Source organism: Physeter macrocephalus, chromosome 3 (genome assembly GCF_002837175.3).
Source record: "Physeter macrocephalus isolate SW-GA chromosome 3, ASM283717v5, whole genome shotgun sequence".
NCBI classification, from domain to species: domain Eukaryota; kingdom Metazoa; phylum Chordata; class Mammalia; order Artiodactyla; family Physeteridae; genus Physeter; species Physeter macrocephalus.
In genome coordinates, this window is record NC_041216.1 from 14,893,828 (window position 1) to 14,906,975 (window position 13,148).

The 13,148-nt window shown below is 58.2% G+C and overlaps 1 protein-coding gene across 2 annotated transcripts in view; it reads right to left on the reverse strand.

Moving 5' to 3' along the window:
• Positions 1–13,142, reverse strand: part of SELENON (selenoprotein N) — a 16,874-nt gene extending 3,732 nt beyond the window's left edge. Inside the window, exons 1-11 of one of the 2 annotated variants that reach the window (XM_055083553.1) lie at positions 13,089–13,142; positions 12,309–12,426; positions 8,811–8,944; positions 5,918–6,130; positions 5,468–5,592; positions 4,767–4,904; positions 3,096–3,177; positions 2,489–2,677; positions 2,020–2,125; positions 809–921; positions 614–715 (exon numbers count right to left, since the gene is read on the reverse strand). In XM_055083553.1, coding sequence (XP_054939528.1) covers positions 614–715; positions 809–921; positions 2,020–2,125; positions 2,489–2,677; positions 3,096–3,177; positions 4,767–4,904; positions 5,468–5,592; positions 5,918–6,130; positions 8,811–8,944; positions 12,309–12,357 — 1,251 coding nt within the window. In that variant the 5' untranslated portion in view covers positions 12,358–12,426; positions 13,089–13,142. Of the gene's footprint in view, positions 1–613; positions 716–808; positions 922–2,019; positions 2,126–2,488; positions 2,678–3,095; positions 3,178–4,766; positions 4,905–5,467; positions 5,593–5,917; positions 6,131–8,810; positions 8,945–12,308; positions 12,631–13,088 lie in introns of those variants that run through there. The other variant, XM_007130896.4, reaches the window with a different exon arrangement.
• Between the last annotated feature and the right edge of the window lie 6 nt (positions 13,143–13,148).

Genomic DNA, 13,148 nt, shown 5'->3' on the forward strand with positions numbered 1-13,148 from the left:
GCAGGCAGACACCCAACCACTGTGCCACCAGGCAAGCCCAGCTGTACTTCTTAATTATGCAGCTTTTGCCAAGTCTCTAAACCTTTCTGAGCCTCAGTTTCCCTGTTTGTGAGATCGGCATTCGTGCTCATCTATCTCCCAAAGCTCCCGTGAGAACCCAACGCGGCGATGTGAGTGCTGTGTAAGGGGCCCTTAGGGAGAGATAGGGTCTTGAAGCCTGGCTCGGCCTGGGGCGTCCCCAGGTCCTCTCTGCCTGTCACGAGGCCTGTCCCTCCCTCCCTTCCAGCCCAGGACTGGCTACAGTGGTCTGAGGTGAGCCTTCCCTTCCAGGTCATGTTCCTGTCCACTCTGCTGCTAGACCATGCCCACTGCTGCCAGGTCCCCAAAGTGCTGTTGAGGTTCCCTTTCTGAGGGAGTGTCCCGACACCTGCACAAGGCAGGCCGAGGGGACATCAGGGGATAACTGAGGCTTGGACTGGCTAAGACGCCAGCCAGGAAGTGGGAGAGCCAGACCTGGAGCCTGATGAGGTCTGTAAGCCGTGCCCCTTGTTTGCCACTTCCTCTGCCCCATGGTGCCTGGCCCGGGGCTGGGGATGAGTGCTGGGGGACCTACCACGGTGCCATTGGGCAGGCAGATCATCATCTCCACGGGGAAGCTGTACTTCTCCAGGTGCAGGCTGGCCAGCTTCTGGTGGGATGGGTTCTCCTGGTTGTTCTGTGGGGACAGTTGGGCACGCTCCTGACACCTCGGCTCCCAGCACTGTCCCAGGGGCTGCCGTGGGGCTCTTCCCGCCCACCTGTCACTCACCTGCAGGTCCTCCAGTTCCTTCACTAGGGACCAGGTGCTGATGAAGCTCTCATTGAGGAGTGCGAGGATGGGCGAACTTTCCAGGACAGTTTCCCGGAGAGTCCGCCCTGACCCTGTTCAGGGAGAGGCAAGGCCAGGTGGGTGAGGCACCCTGCATGTCTCACTGGGTTTTCTATCAGCAGTAAACCTCATAAACTGTAGAACAGTCAGTGCACCCAGGTGAAATAACAGATTCAAAGAATCTACCACAGAGGAGGTGCGGAATAAATGGCAGTTGTAACTAACATCAGTAACATACTGGCATCCTGGGCTGAGACTTGGCTGGGGGCCTACCTGGCCCAGGGGCTTGTAGACAGTGACAGCTCCTTAAATCCACTAAACTGTGTCCCAGGGCCTTTGCACAGACAATTCTTCTACCTAAAACGCTTCCCCTGTCACTTGGCAAACTCATCCTCCTCATCCTTCAAAGTCTCAGCTTATATGTCACTTTCTCTAAAAAAAGCCTTCCCTGACCCCGCCACCCCCCGTTACACACTCTCGTGCCACTCTGGACCATGCCTTGTGTAAATTCACCAAGCTTGTACTTGTTCATTCACTGTCTGCCTTCTGCACACACTGTGTGCTCCCTGAGGACTGGGGCTGATTCTGACTTCCTCAGTGCAAGGTGCCCAACACCTAGCCTATGGCTCGGCACAGGAGGCGCCCAGGATGTTTGTCGATTGGCTGGATGTGGACAGGGCCATTGTTTGCCCATCTTTGTACCCAATGTCAGGCACCCAAAGAACTTTGCACCAGCGGGTCTTCGTTGAATTTTCTGAATAAGTGAACGCAGCCCAGGCTCTGGCACTACCTTCTCTCACTCGTGTGCAACACTGCACAGAGTACAGGCACTTTCACGTCTGTTTTCACAACTCTGGGAGGTAAGTACGTTACCCTCTTGCTGCTGAGAAAACTAAGGCTCCGAGAAGGAGTCACTTGGCCAAGGTCTCCAGGCTGAAAATGGCTGAGCTGGGCTCTTTCTATTGTGTCCAGCAGCTTCCTCTGGGCTTAGCACAGAACCCTGTGAGCCCTCACCCCACACCCCGCCCCATGTCATCCCTGAGTCCCTCATACTGCGACAGGAGAGTCCCATTGGTCTCAGGGCCTCCTGCACCCACAAGGTATGAAGTCTGCCCTCCTTCCTCCCCTCAGACTGGAAGGGTCTCCCTCACCTCAGCAGGACTGGTCGTCCAGGGCCCCCCACAGCAGGACTGAGTGCACCAGCTTGTTCTCGGCCTTGGCTTGCTCAAAGGCCTCGGTGAACGGCAGGTAGGTGACCTGGGGCCAAGTCGAGACAGAGAGAAGCTATTGTGTGCCGCCAGGGTCCCATTCAGGGGCTGAGTGTGTGATGTGCATGTAGTGTGTGTCTGTAGTGTATATACGTGTGTGTGTACATATGCATGTATGTTTGTGTGTGTTTGTGTGTCTGTGTGAAAGGCTGATGCTGAGCCAGGGGATGCCTCCTCCAAGTTCTAAAGGGCAAAGGGGAGGCTCCCCGGCCCAGGCTGGGCCCCACAGGGAGGCAGCCTCAGCAGCAGGCCCTGCACGGCATCCCATGCCCAGTGCCCACGTGCTGCTCCCACAGCTCTGGACCCAGCCCCAGGGGTCCCAACCCCACCCCTTACCCCTGTCTGGCCTCACCTTCTTGAAGGGGTACATGGCCACCTCCAGGCGCCGGGCGGCCTCCTCCCAGCTCAGCTCCTGCTGCCACGTGATCTCCTCAAACACAAACTGGAGGGGCTCCCCCGAGGGCAAGCGGCTGTCGATCATGTTGCCATCCTCGTCCAGGATCACAGAGGGCACTGAGGGGCCCGTGGCCTCCAGCTCCATCTGGGCCAGAGGTCAGTGAGGGATGATGTCACTGAGGGACGTCTCAGCGAGGGGCCTGAGTCCTCCAGGGGCCCCGAGAGACCCTCAAAGATACGCCACTCATTGCAGAGGTGGGGAGACAGGCCCAGGGAAAGGCAGGGCCTGGTCAAGGCTGTGCAGTGAGTCCAGGACAGAGCCAGTGTCCAGCCAGTGTGAAGCCATCTGAGGGCCCATGGCAGACGCTGGCTAGGAAGAACAGGTGGCTTCCTAGGATCCTGCTTTGGGGACAGTGGCTTCAGCCTGCAGAAGCTCTGTCCTTCACTGTCCCAAGGCTCCTAGCCAGCTGGGCCTCCCTGCAGCCAGGCTGAGAGGCCCTGTGGCAGGGCCCTGCGGCCGAGCCCCGCCTTCCTACCTGGGTAGGGACCACCTGTGCGCTCACCTGGGGTATGTAGCCGATGTCCACCTCCATGTTGCTGCTCTCGCTGGCCCCGTACAGCCACTCCATGTCCACATTCAGAGACCTGGGGACAGGTGAGAGGGTGGCTAGGGCAGAACACCTCCGTCATCAAGGCCCATTAACCAGACATCGGACTTTATCTCACTGAAAGCATGCAGCTGACCCTATTTTATAGATGAGGATGCTGAGACTTGGCAGGGTGAACCCGAGGTCTCAGAGCCACTAGAGTTCTGATGGCAGAGCCTGGGCCCTTTCCTCTCCCCAGGCTGCCTCTTCGGAAGGCACTGCGACCATACCACCCTCCACTGGCCCAGCCCTTTACAGTTCATAAAGGGCTTCCATACCCATGGCTCATGCACTGTCCACGATCCATGACTCTGAGGCCGCGCTCATCAGCGCCTCCCCCAGCGGCAAGTCTGGCCTGAGCATGTGCAACCTGCAGATCCGCCACCTGGGGGCGCCCCAGGACAGACAACCAACCACCTTGGGCAGGTGAAGCAGTCAGGGTGAGCTGGGTGCCCTCAGAGCCGGTCAGCGGTCCCGTGGTCTAGGCCTGAGACACAGGCCCAGGAGCAGTTGCCCCCTCCTGCTGTTTCATTCAGTCCAGGACACCACCTCCAACCCTGGGCTGAGCCCCTGCAGCACAGGGGCTTGCCTGATGAGCGAAGAAGGAGGAGGAGAGCTCGTCCTTCCTCCACATTTTCCCCGTGGCCCGGGATGCTCCCTCCCTCGGGGGACTGAGAGGAAACCGCTCCTGGTCCTGGGGGCAACTTTCTCTTCCCAGGATGTCCCAATGACCCCCTCACTCCTGCCCAGGAGCCAGCCTCCCATCTAGCAGATGAGGAAACTGAGGCCTGGAGGGGTCCAGAGCCTTGCCCACAGCCACGGAGCCCACGGGTGCCACGGCAGAGACTTTGCTCTGGGCCCCTCATCTCTCAGCCCAGGTCTTGTCCCTGCACAGAGTCACTCAGGCTCACTAAGCAGCTGTGTGCTATCAGGGAGGAATCTGGAAAGACTCTCTGCGTCCCCTGCTTCCCTGACAAGAGGCTGCCCCTGAGCAGGTCAGGCAGGCAAGCAGGCAGGTGACTGGCATTGAGCCCTCCCAGGAGCTGCCCCCTGGCCCCCCAGGGTCTGTGGTAGCAACTGCAGGCCTGGAGGGCCTGCTTCTTAGGCCTTTGTATGTGCCCTTCCCTCTGCCTGGCTAAACTCTCCTCAGCCCCCAGGTCGCTGCACAGACGTCCCTTCCTTTGGGAGGCCTTCCTGGACCCTGACCAGCCGGGTCCCTCCCCACCTGCTGGCCTTCGCCTAGGGTGGCATGAGCAGGCTGTGGTTACGGGTCTGTTGGAGGTCTGTCAGCAATATAGGGAGGGGCAGTTCCATCTTCAGGGAGAGGCTGTTGGCCGCTGCGTTGGGTCCCGGCACAGAGCTGGCAGGCCAGGCCCACACAGAGCCTGGGACGCGCCTATCAGATGATGGAATGACCCCCCTCAGCCCACCTCAAGCTACCTCCTCCTGGGTCAGCTCTAGGCCCCTCTGAAGAGAAGTAGCTCTGGGGAGAGACTGACGGGGCCTCCGGGCCGCTGCATCTGAGCTCCTGGAGCTGGTTGGGGGCAAACGGGAGCAGGATGCTGGGGCCGGGGCCAAGGCTCTCACCTGTGGTTGGGCACGAAGAGCCGGAAGTCACGGACGTGGGTGGCATCTTTGGAGAGGATGATGTGGCCCGTGAACTGGCCGGGTGAGAACCAGAAGGGGAAGTCGGGCGGCTCGCTGAGCTGGAACTCGGCGTGGATGCTGGAGGGAAAGGGCCCGGCTGGGAGCAGGTTCCCTGCTGAGCAGAGCCTGCCCACCTGCCCTCTCACTTCTGCCCCAAAGCCTGGAACCCTTGGCCAGACTCTGTGCGGGGCAGAGGGCTGGGCGAGGGAGGAAGAAGTGTGTGGGGCAGGCAGAAGGGACGCCCTCCAAGCGCTGCCCATCCTTCAGGGCCCAGTTCACGTGCTGCCCTCCCCGGAAGCCTTGCCCGAGTCTCCTCTGAGCCCTCCAGGGTGTGTGTGACCTGGTGTCACAGCTCTTACGCACCCCCTTCTGTGTGGATGACAATCACGGCCAACAGCCCCATGCTAAGCACATTCAACACCTTTTCTCTTCCTCCTGGAGGAAGTCACCACCGCCCTGATGCACAATGAGGAAAGTGAGGCTCAGAGAGCCAAAGCTGCTTGCCCGGGACCACAGGGTGGTAAGTGGTAGAGCTGGGGGCTTTGAGTCAGGCCCTGCCTCCTGGTGCTCAACCCATCTGTGCGTCCCTGGTGTCCCAGGCCCAGGTGGGAGGCAAGGATGGGGCTGCCAGGAGCCCTCACCGGAACATCACGGTGTAGTAGAAGTCGCTGGTGGCGGTCAGGCAGGCGACGGCCCCCTGAGGGGCAAAGCGGGTCTTCACGAAGGGCCGAGGGTGGAACATGCTCAGGAGCCGGTGGATGATGACCTGGGGGTGGGGCAGTGGAACCTGGGCTGGCGTGCTGGGCCCAGCTCCGCTGAGTGAGGGTCAGCTCTGGACCTGGGGCCCAGGTGGGCGTGGGGCCAGAGGCAGGCCAGAGAGCAGGTGGGATAGGTGTGGCCCTGGGGGTCCAGGTGCCGATGGGGAGGGGCCGTGCTGGGGCTGGGGGGCAGGGCCCCGGGGCTTGCCATGGGCTACCCTCACCTCCTTGCCCTTGGGGGGTGGTGGGTAGAAGCGTTTGTTGGACAGATGGGGAGGGGCCGTGCTGGGGCTGGGGGGCAGGGCCCCGGGGCTTGCCATGGGCTACCCTCACCTCCTTGCCCTTGGGGGGTGGTGGGTAGAAGCGGTTGTTGGACAGATAGCCGGTGAAGACGCTCAGCTCACTGGGGATGATCCACCAGGGCTCGCCTAGCTCCGCGTGGTCCAGAGGGGGAAGAAAGGGCCGGAAGTGGCGGGCAGCAAACACCGCGCTTGGCGAGGCTGCGGTCGTCCAGTTGCGGAGGCCGGACAGGGCCAGGCGGGAGACCTGGGGCAGAGGAAAGTCGAAGCTCTGGGGCACTGAGAACGTCCCAGGCGTGTGCGGAGGGCTCCTCGAGACCTGAGCCAACCCACAAGCCCAGGAAGCAGAGGGACCCGGGAGGCTCCTGCCTGCTCACGGCCACAAGCCTGGCACTCTCCTGCCAGAGTTCACGCTCATCTTGCCTTCCCTGGCCCCTTGCCCAGAAAAGTGGTGCCCTGTGGCCCCTCAGGCCCAGCCCAGGCCGGAACAGCTCACTCGAGGGCAGGGGAGCAGAGGCAACTGGAGGGCCCCCCAGGACTGGAACGGGGGGCTCTGTGAGGGGGTTCTCACAGCCTCTTCCCTCCCTCTCCAAGCCCAGGTCCCGGGCCTCACACAGTCCTGCCTGTCTCTTGTACATAAGCCAGCAGACCAACGCCAGGTGCCCCGCCCTGCCCTGGGCTTCCTCTCCCTGTCCACCGGCCTTGCTTTCTGCTCTCTAATCCCCCCCGACAAGTCTCCTCCCTGCGGCTAATGTCCCGCTGACGAGTCAGAGTTTAGGTTTGGAGTTAAGTCTGTGGAGGGAGGCGGCAGCCACCTTTGGGTGAAACCTCTAGGGCCAAGAGCAGGATGAGACCACAGAGAAGGGGAAGGAAGGGCACCCCCAAAGAGCACCCTGCTTCAATTACAGCCTGGGCCACGCTGGCTGGGCACGCCTGGCAAAAGGCCTTCCCTGAGCCATTTCCTCATCAGTAATCCACCCCACTGCTGTCTGATGAGCTGAAGGGCGGGAGAGAATGAGGGTCAGATGCTCTGCAGGCCTCTCTGCACATCTGCCCGGAGCAGAGGCGGGACCTTGGAGCATGCAGGTCCCTGGTCAAAGCTCCACCTTCAGTAGCTCCTCCCTGCCCTTCTGGGCCACCATCAGTGGCCACCAGGACAGTGAGTGCCTGGCCCCCCTCAGGGTGCTCAGCCACCAGGGAGCTGCCCCACCTTTGACCTCCCTGGTGATGGGACCCGGGCTCAGTGGGAAGCTGAGGTGGGAGGAGAGGGGTTTCACAGGCAAGTTCTCAAAGCGGGGCTGGCTTGCAGGGCCAGGCAGAGCCTGCCCGCCTGCTGGGTCCCACTCACAGGCTGGTGAGCTCTTAGCAGAGCGGACCGCAAAAGGGGGCTGAGCTAGGGACACAGGGCTGGGGTGCTGCTCCAGACCCATCTCCCCTGTAAGTGCAGGTGGGCCCCCTGCACCTGCCCCACCCTGTTCTCTCTGCCCTGTAGGAGGGACTCATCTGCTCAGACATCACTTCAGCGCATCAGTGCCAGACCTTTCTCCACCCAGATCTTACTGGACTCTCCCCCTGGACATCTCTCAGGGAACTCAACTTCAACAGTCCAAACTGACCTCATACCCTCCCTACCAGACCTGCTCCCCTCCTCCAACCCCCATCGGGCAATGGGCCCCCATGCACCTGGCCACCAGCCAGAAGCCTGAGTCACCTCAACTCCCCCTCCCTCCCTTTCCATTAGTAGCCACACCCTGCCTTTCTTCTTTTCCCAGCATCCCCTCGGGCTGCCTTTCCTCTCCATCACCATGGCCTTCCCCCACCTGTCTCCCCCTCCCTCCTGGGAACTGGTCTTCTTGCCTCCCTTTTCTCCCCAGCTGCCAGTTTGGAGAGCCTAGATCTGATGAGAGAATTCTCCCCTTTCAAAATCTTCTATGGTATTTTGCTTCTGCAGAACGAAGGCCAAAGTTAGGCAGCTGAGGCCCTTTGCCATCTGGCAACTTCTCTTCCAGTCCCACTGACCAGGATGCCCCTGCACGTGTCCCCCATGCCCTGGGTCCAGCCACCCCTTCTCTCTGCCCTCAGTGGCCTGCCTGGCATCTCCTGCTGAAATGACAGTTCAGCTGAGCTATAAAAGCTGAGTAGCTGTGAGTGAGGCAAAGAGAAAAGGTTGTTCCTGGCTGAGGGACCAGCATATGAGAAGGCTCTCAGCTGGAAGAAAGCCCGGACATCTGGAGTAGTGGAAAGCTGAGAGGAGAGCGCAGGGGAGAGAGCGGGAAAGGCGGGCAGGGCCTGGGGATGGCACTCGTCAGGGTCATACCCACCCTACAGCCATTGCCAGGGGCTGAACCTCAGGTCCAGGTTCATCGGAGCTCAATGGAGCACCTGTCAGGCTCCAGGCACTGTGCTAGGGGCCTGGGGAGGCACAAATGTGTGAGTCACCGGCCTTGCCCTGAGGAAACTCACAGCCTGGGGGGAAAGACTGACTTGCAGAAAGTAATGATTACAAGGGAGGCGGCTGCATCAGCACCGTCTCTAGTGCACTTGCTGTTTCCTCCAGCCGGATCCTTTTCCTATCCCTGCTGACAATGGGCTGAGGCCTCATCCCCTGCGATCACTGTCAAATGTCGTTCCCTCCAGGAAGCCATCCAGATCCCCACTCTGGGTCAGAGGCTCCTGCTTATCCCTCCTCCCTCCCCTACCAGACTGTGTGCCTGGACAGCAGGGACAGCATCGCACCCACTTCTGGACCCCCAGGGCCTGGTGCACTGGGTGCACAGAGGGTGCTGATAAAAGATGGAAGGAAAGACAGAAAGAAGGAAAGATGAGCAGAGCACAGACCCATTCTCAGGAGGTGAGTGCACACAGATGGTCCCTCTGTCTCTGGTCCCGCCTGTGGGGGACCCCCTGCCACTCCTGCCCCAACTTACCCCTAGGAACCCATCTTTGCTCTTGGTCATGGACTCTGGCAGCAGAGGCTGGAATCGGGCTTCTATGGTGAGTGTCTCCTCGCTGGGGTCAGGGGGCAGATCCTCCTCCTCATAGCTGGCCGAAGGAGTTGACCCTGTGAGACACAGGTTGCTGGAGACGGGTCCTGCCTTAGATGGCAGGGCCTCACTTCTCTCAGGATGTCCACACTGGCCAGTGATTAAGGGAGCCAGGCCTGGCAGGGATGGGGGTGGGGGTGGGGGCTGTAAGAGGTAACAATCAACAAAGTAACAATATAGATCACATCGTTTATCAAACATATACAAATTGTGTATGTATGATATATAATGTGTACATATGTATACCACATGGTATATCACACATACACATTTTCTCCAATGTATATCACATTTTAGTTTCACAGTAACCCTGTGAAGATAGTATTATCAATTCCATTTTACAATTGAGAAACTGGGGGCTCAGAGAGGTGAAGTCACTTCCCCAAGGACACACAGCTAGGTAGTGTGTGAAATCAGGATTCAAACCCAGGCCTGTTTTACTCTAAACCTACAATCAACCGCAACCCTCTTCCGGGGGCATTAAGATCTCAAAAGTTTTCCTCAAGGGCTTAGGAACCAGACGGGCTCAAATCCTAGCCTCACTCCTCACCAGCTTGTGTGATGGTTGGCCCAGTGGCTTGTTATGAGGATTAAATGAGATAATCCAGGCCTGGTACAGAGTAAACCTGTAATAAATGTCAGCTGTTTTGCTATTACCGGTGGTTTCATGGTTGGGGATCCACAGGGCTAGGGCTCAAACCTAATTCTGACTCTAATGTGTGCTCTTTCCACCAGGCCAGGCTGGCTGCAGAAAGGCCATTCTCACTGTCCCCCTTCCCTCAGCCCAGCTCCGGGGTGAGGTTGGTTCCATTTCCTGGACAATTTGGGGCAAATCACTCATCCTCTCCGGTTTTCCCACATTAGAGATGGAGCCCATGCTACCGTGCCTGTCCCGTCATGAGGGTCTCATGGAGAGCAAAGGCTGCTCAGAGAGGTCAGGACACGTGGAATCAGGTCATCTTTGGTGTCACAGAAAGAGCACTGGTCCAGAAGTGAGGACACCTGCTTCTCCCTGTTTCCTGGGTGGCCCATTTCCCCATCAGTACGAGGGGCTGGACTGGCAGTGGCTGAACTTGATTCGTCAGATCTCTTTCTGCTCAGAGACCTGCCAAGTCTGTAGTCTTTGAAGGGTAGAGGGAGTCACGATGAAGGCTTAAGGGAGGCATGACACCTACTGCAGAAGGGGTGACTAACAGCAGGGCGGGGTCCCACGACACAGATAATGGAATGAAGCATGGGTGGGTCCTGTTACTCTTGCGGGTAGAGACCACGCCTGGCATTTGTTGACAGACTGGACTGACAGACTGAATGGGTGCATGAAAATGGGTGCATTCTTGGTTTTCCCTGGTGGCGCGGTGGTTGAGAGTCCGCCTGCCGATGCAGGGGATACGGGTTCGTGCCCGGGTCCGGGAAGATCCCACATGCCACGGAGCGGTTGGGCCCGTGAGTCATGGCCGCTGAGCCTGTGTGTCCGAAGCCTGTGCTCCGCAACGGGAGAGGCCACAACAGTGAGAGGCCCGCGTACCGCAAAAAAAAAAAAAATGGGTGCATTCTTAACCAGGAATCATCAGAATCACCAGGATGCCTTTCTAAATTACCGATGCCCAGAACCTCCCTCAGACCTACTGAGTCAGAATCTTCAGGGGCTAGAATCTGTAAAATGTGCTCCCGATTAATGCTCCCCAGTGGCTCCTGATGCAAACCCCTGTTCTAAAGAATGATGGTTACTTCTGCATTTGTAAGTCAAGGCAACAAAATTTCAAAACAGCAATCTGGAAACCTCAGAGGAAGGGAACAATGGGAATGTGCAGCGTTACTGGTTGGCTTGCTTATCCGATTACTTAACTGTTATTATAGATAATTATGAATAATAATGCCCAGCATTTTATGGCTCTTTGGTTTTTTAATAAAAAGTTTTATTTCCTGACTTACAAGTACAATTTGCTCACTATTGACAACTTGTAAAACTTTTAAGGTATAAAGCAGAAAATTAAACACACATAACTGTACCAACTAGAGAGGACTGTTTGCCTCTATTTCCTGCTTAGATTTGGTATTTTTCTGGTTTTGTTTTTGTTTTTTGTTCTCCCAGAAACTTGGTCCAGTTTTGCACTCACAGTGGCCTAGGAGGTAATTGAGGGAGAGACTCTTTTCCCCTGATGGAGAAAAAGATTTGTGTGAAAAAATTAAAAGCACCCCCAAGCCCAGCAAGCTTGGCCAACATGTCATTATGAGGGAACTCTTGCTCTCTGGCCATAAAAAAGACAAGGAGGTGGCTGTGTGGCTGCTTGGAGAAGTGTGTGCAAAAGAAGTCAAAGCAAATCCACACAGGGCTGAGCTGTGTATCTGCCCATCTGCTTTCATGACAGTACTGACTGACCCTGGGAGGCACTGACACATCCGCTCCAGCAAATTAGCATTTTTCATCTGACCCTCCTCCTCTGGCAGTGACCAAAGGCCAGCGGGTCAGCACGTGGCTGACCTACCTGACCCATCCTGAGACACAGACAGCCCATCACGGTCCTTTGGCGCTTACCTGCCTGAGAGCAGCTGGTGTCTCTTTCTAGTCTTGCCCATCTATTGACCTACTTACACCAGGCAATTTGGGTAACAAGCAGATGCCCAAGATCATAAGTTCAAGAAACATCACAAGATATGGACACAGAGGTTAGGGTGGTGATGGAGCAGTGAGAGAGGCATTTTATAATTCATTAGAATGCTTCAGCCCCTCATCTTTACAATAAAAATCACTGATTACAACCAGGCAAAAATGGGTAACAAGGTGGGATAGGAATCTGACAGCTCCCGAGCAGAGTTTAATATTTAGCAGTAATGGTAATAGCTCCTGTCTATTGACTATCTACTGCATGGTGGACACTTTGCAGACATTTTTCTCTAAGCTTCAAATGAGCTGGTGCAGGACCTGAAGACAGAAGGCCCCTAATCCTGGCTCTGCACCTTTACAGCCTGGGCAAGCTGGAGAGCCTTCCTGCGCCTCCGTCTCCTAAACTATACACATGAGGATCAGGACGGTGTCCATCTCACAGGCACTGTGAAGATTAAAGGGATGACTCACAGGAGGTGCTTAAAGCGATGTCTGGTCCTGAGACGGCGGTCAGGGGATGTTAACTAGTTTTAGTCACACGTGAGGAGAACAGGCTTGGGTGTGCGAGTATGTGTGGGTGCCCAAGTTGAAGCAGCTTGCCCAAACCACCAGCCGGAAAGTGTCAGAGCTGGGAGGACCCCAGGGCTACCAGGACGCACCGTCCTCCCCCTACTCCAGGCAGCCCTTCTGTTCAGAGCAGACACAGAAGACACAGACCAAGAAGCCGAGGGTGGTGCCCCGGCTCCCTCCTGCCTAGTCCCCAGCCTCTCCGGTACCTGTCAGCTTCTCAGCAATGGGCTTGAACTCCTCGGGGCTGAGGTACATGTCCCCGTCAGTGTCCAGAGAGGAAAAGAGGAAGAGGCCTTCTGTCCCCAGGGCTTTCAGCGCCGAGTCCTGCTCGGGAGGAGGTGGCTGGGCTGAGCAGTTGTACACCCAACTGGCATCCCAAACGGGGAGAGGGAGCAGCTGCCGCCACATCTTCCTGGGTTCTCTCAGCCCATCTCCCAGCCCATCTGTCCAAATGCCACCTCTGCACGCCCCAGAGCCCCAGTGCCCCTTCCCATCCCTCCTGGTCCCTGCTTCACTCTGAGCCTTCATCCACTGTCCACTCTCTAAGTGCCCCCTTTCTATCTGGGCCCATCCCGCCCATCTCGTGTCACCCTCTTGGTCCACGCATTGTCCTCTCCGGTCTCCCCTCCCCACCGTCCCAGCACTCCCGGCCCGTCCAGATGCTCGGGTCCCACCTTTGCTCTACGCTTTGTCTGCACTGTCCTAGTCACCCATCTGCACTGTCCCCCTGCAGCCTGTCCCAGCTCCTGTCTCACACTGGGCCAGTCCTCTCACCTCCCCCATCAGTCCTTCCAAGTCTGTCCGACCCCTGGAGCCCCGTTTTCCTATCCCTTCCCTGCCGCCCTCCCGTCCCTCCGGCCCCCACCCGCCCCCCGCCCCTCGGAGCCCGGTCCCTCTGCGAGCCCCACCGCTGCCCCGGCGAGCCCCCCCGCTGCCCCGGCCCACCCGAGTCTCCCGGCCGCCGCGCCCTCCCCGCCGGCTCGGACCTGCCGCGCGGCCGCCTGGGCCTCGGCGTGGCGAGCGAAGGCCCGGGCGGCGGCGGCCGC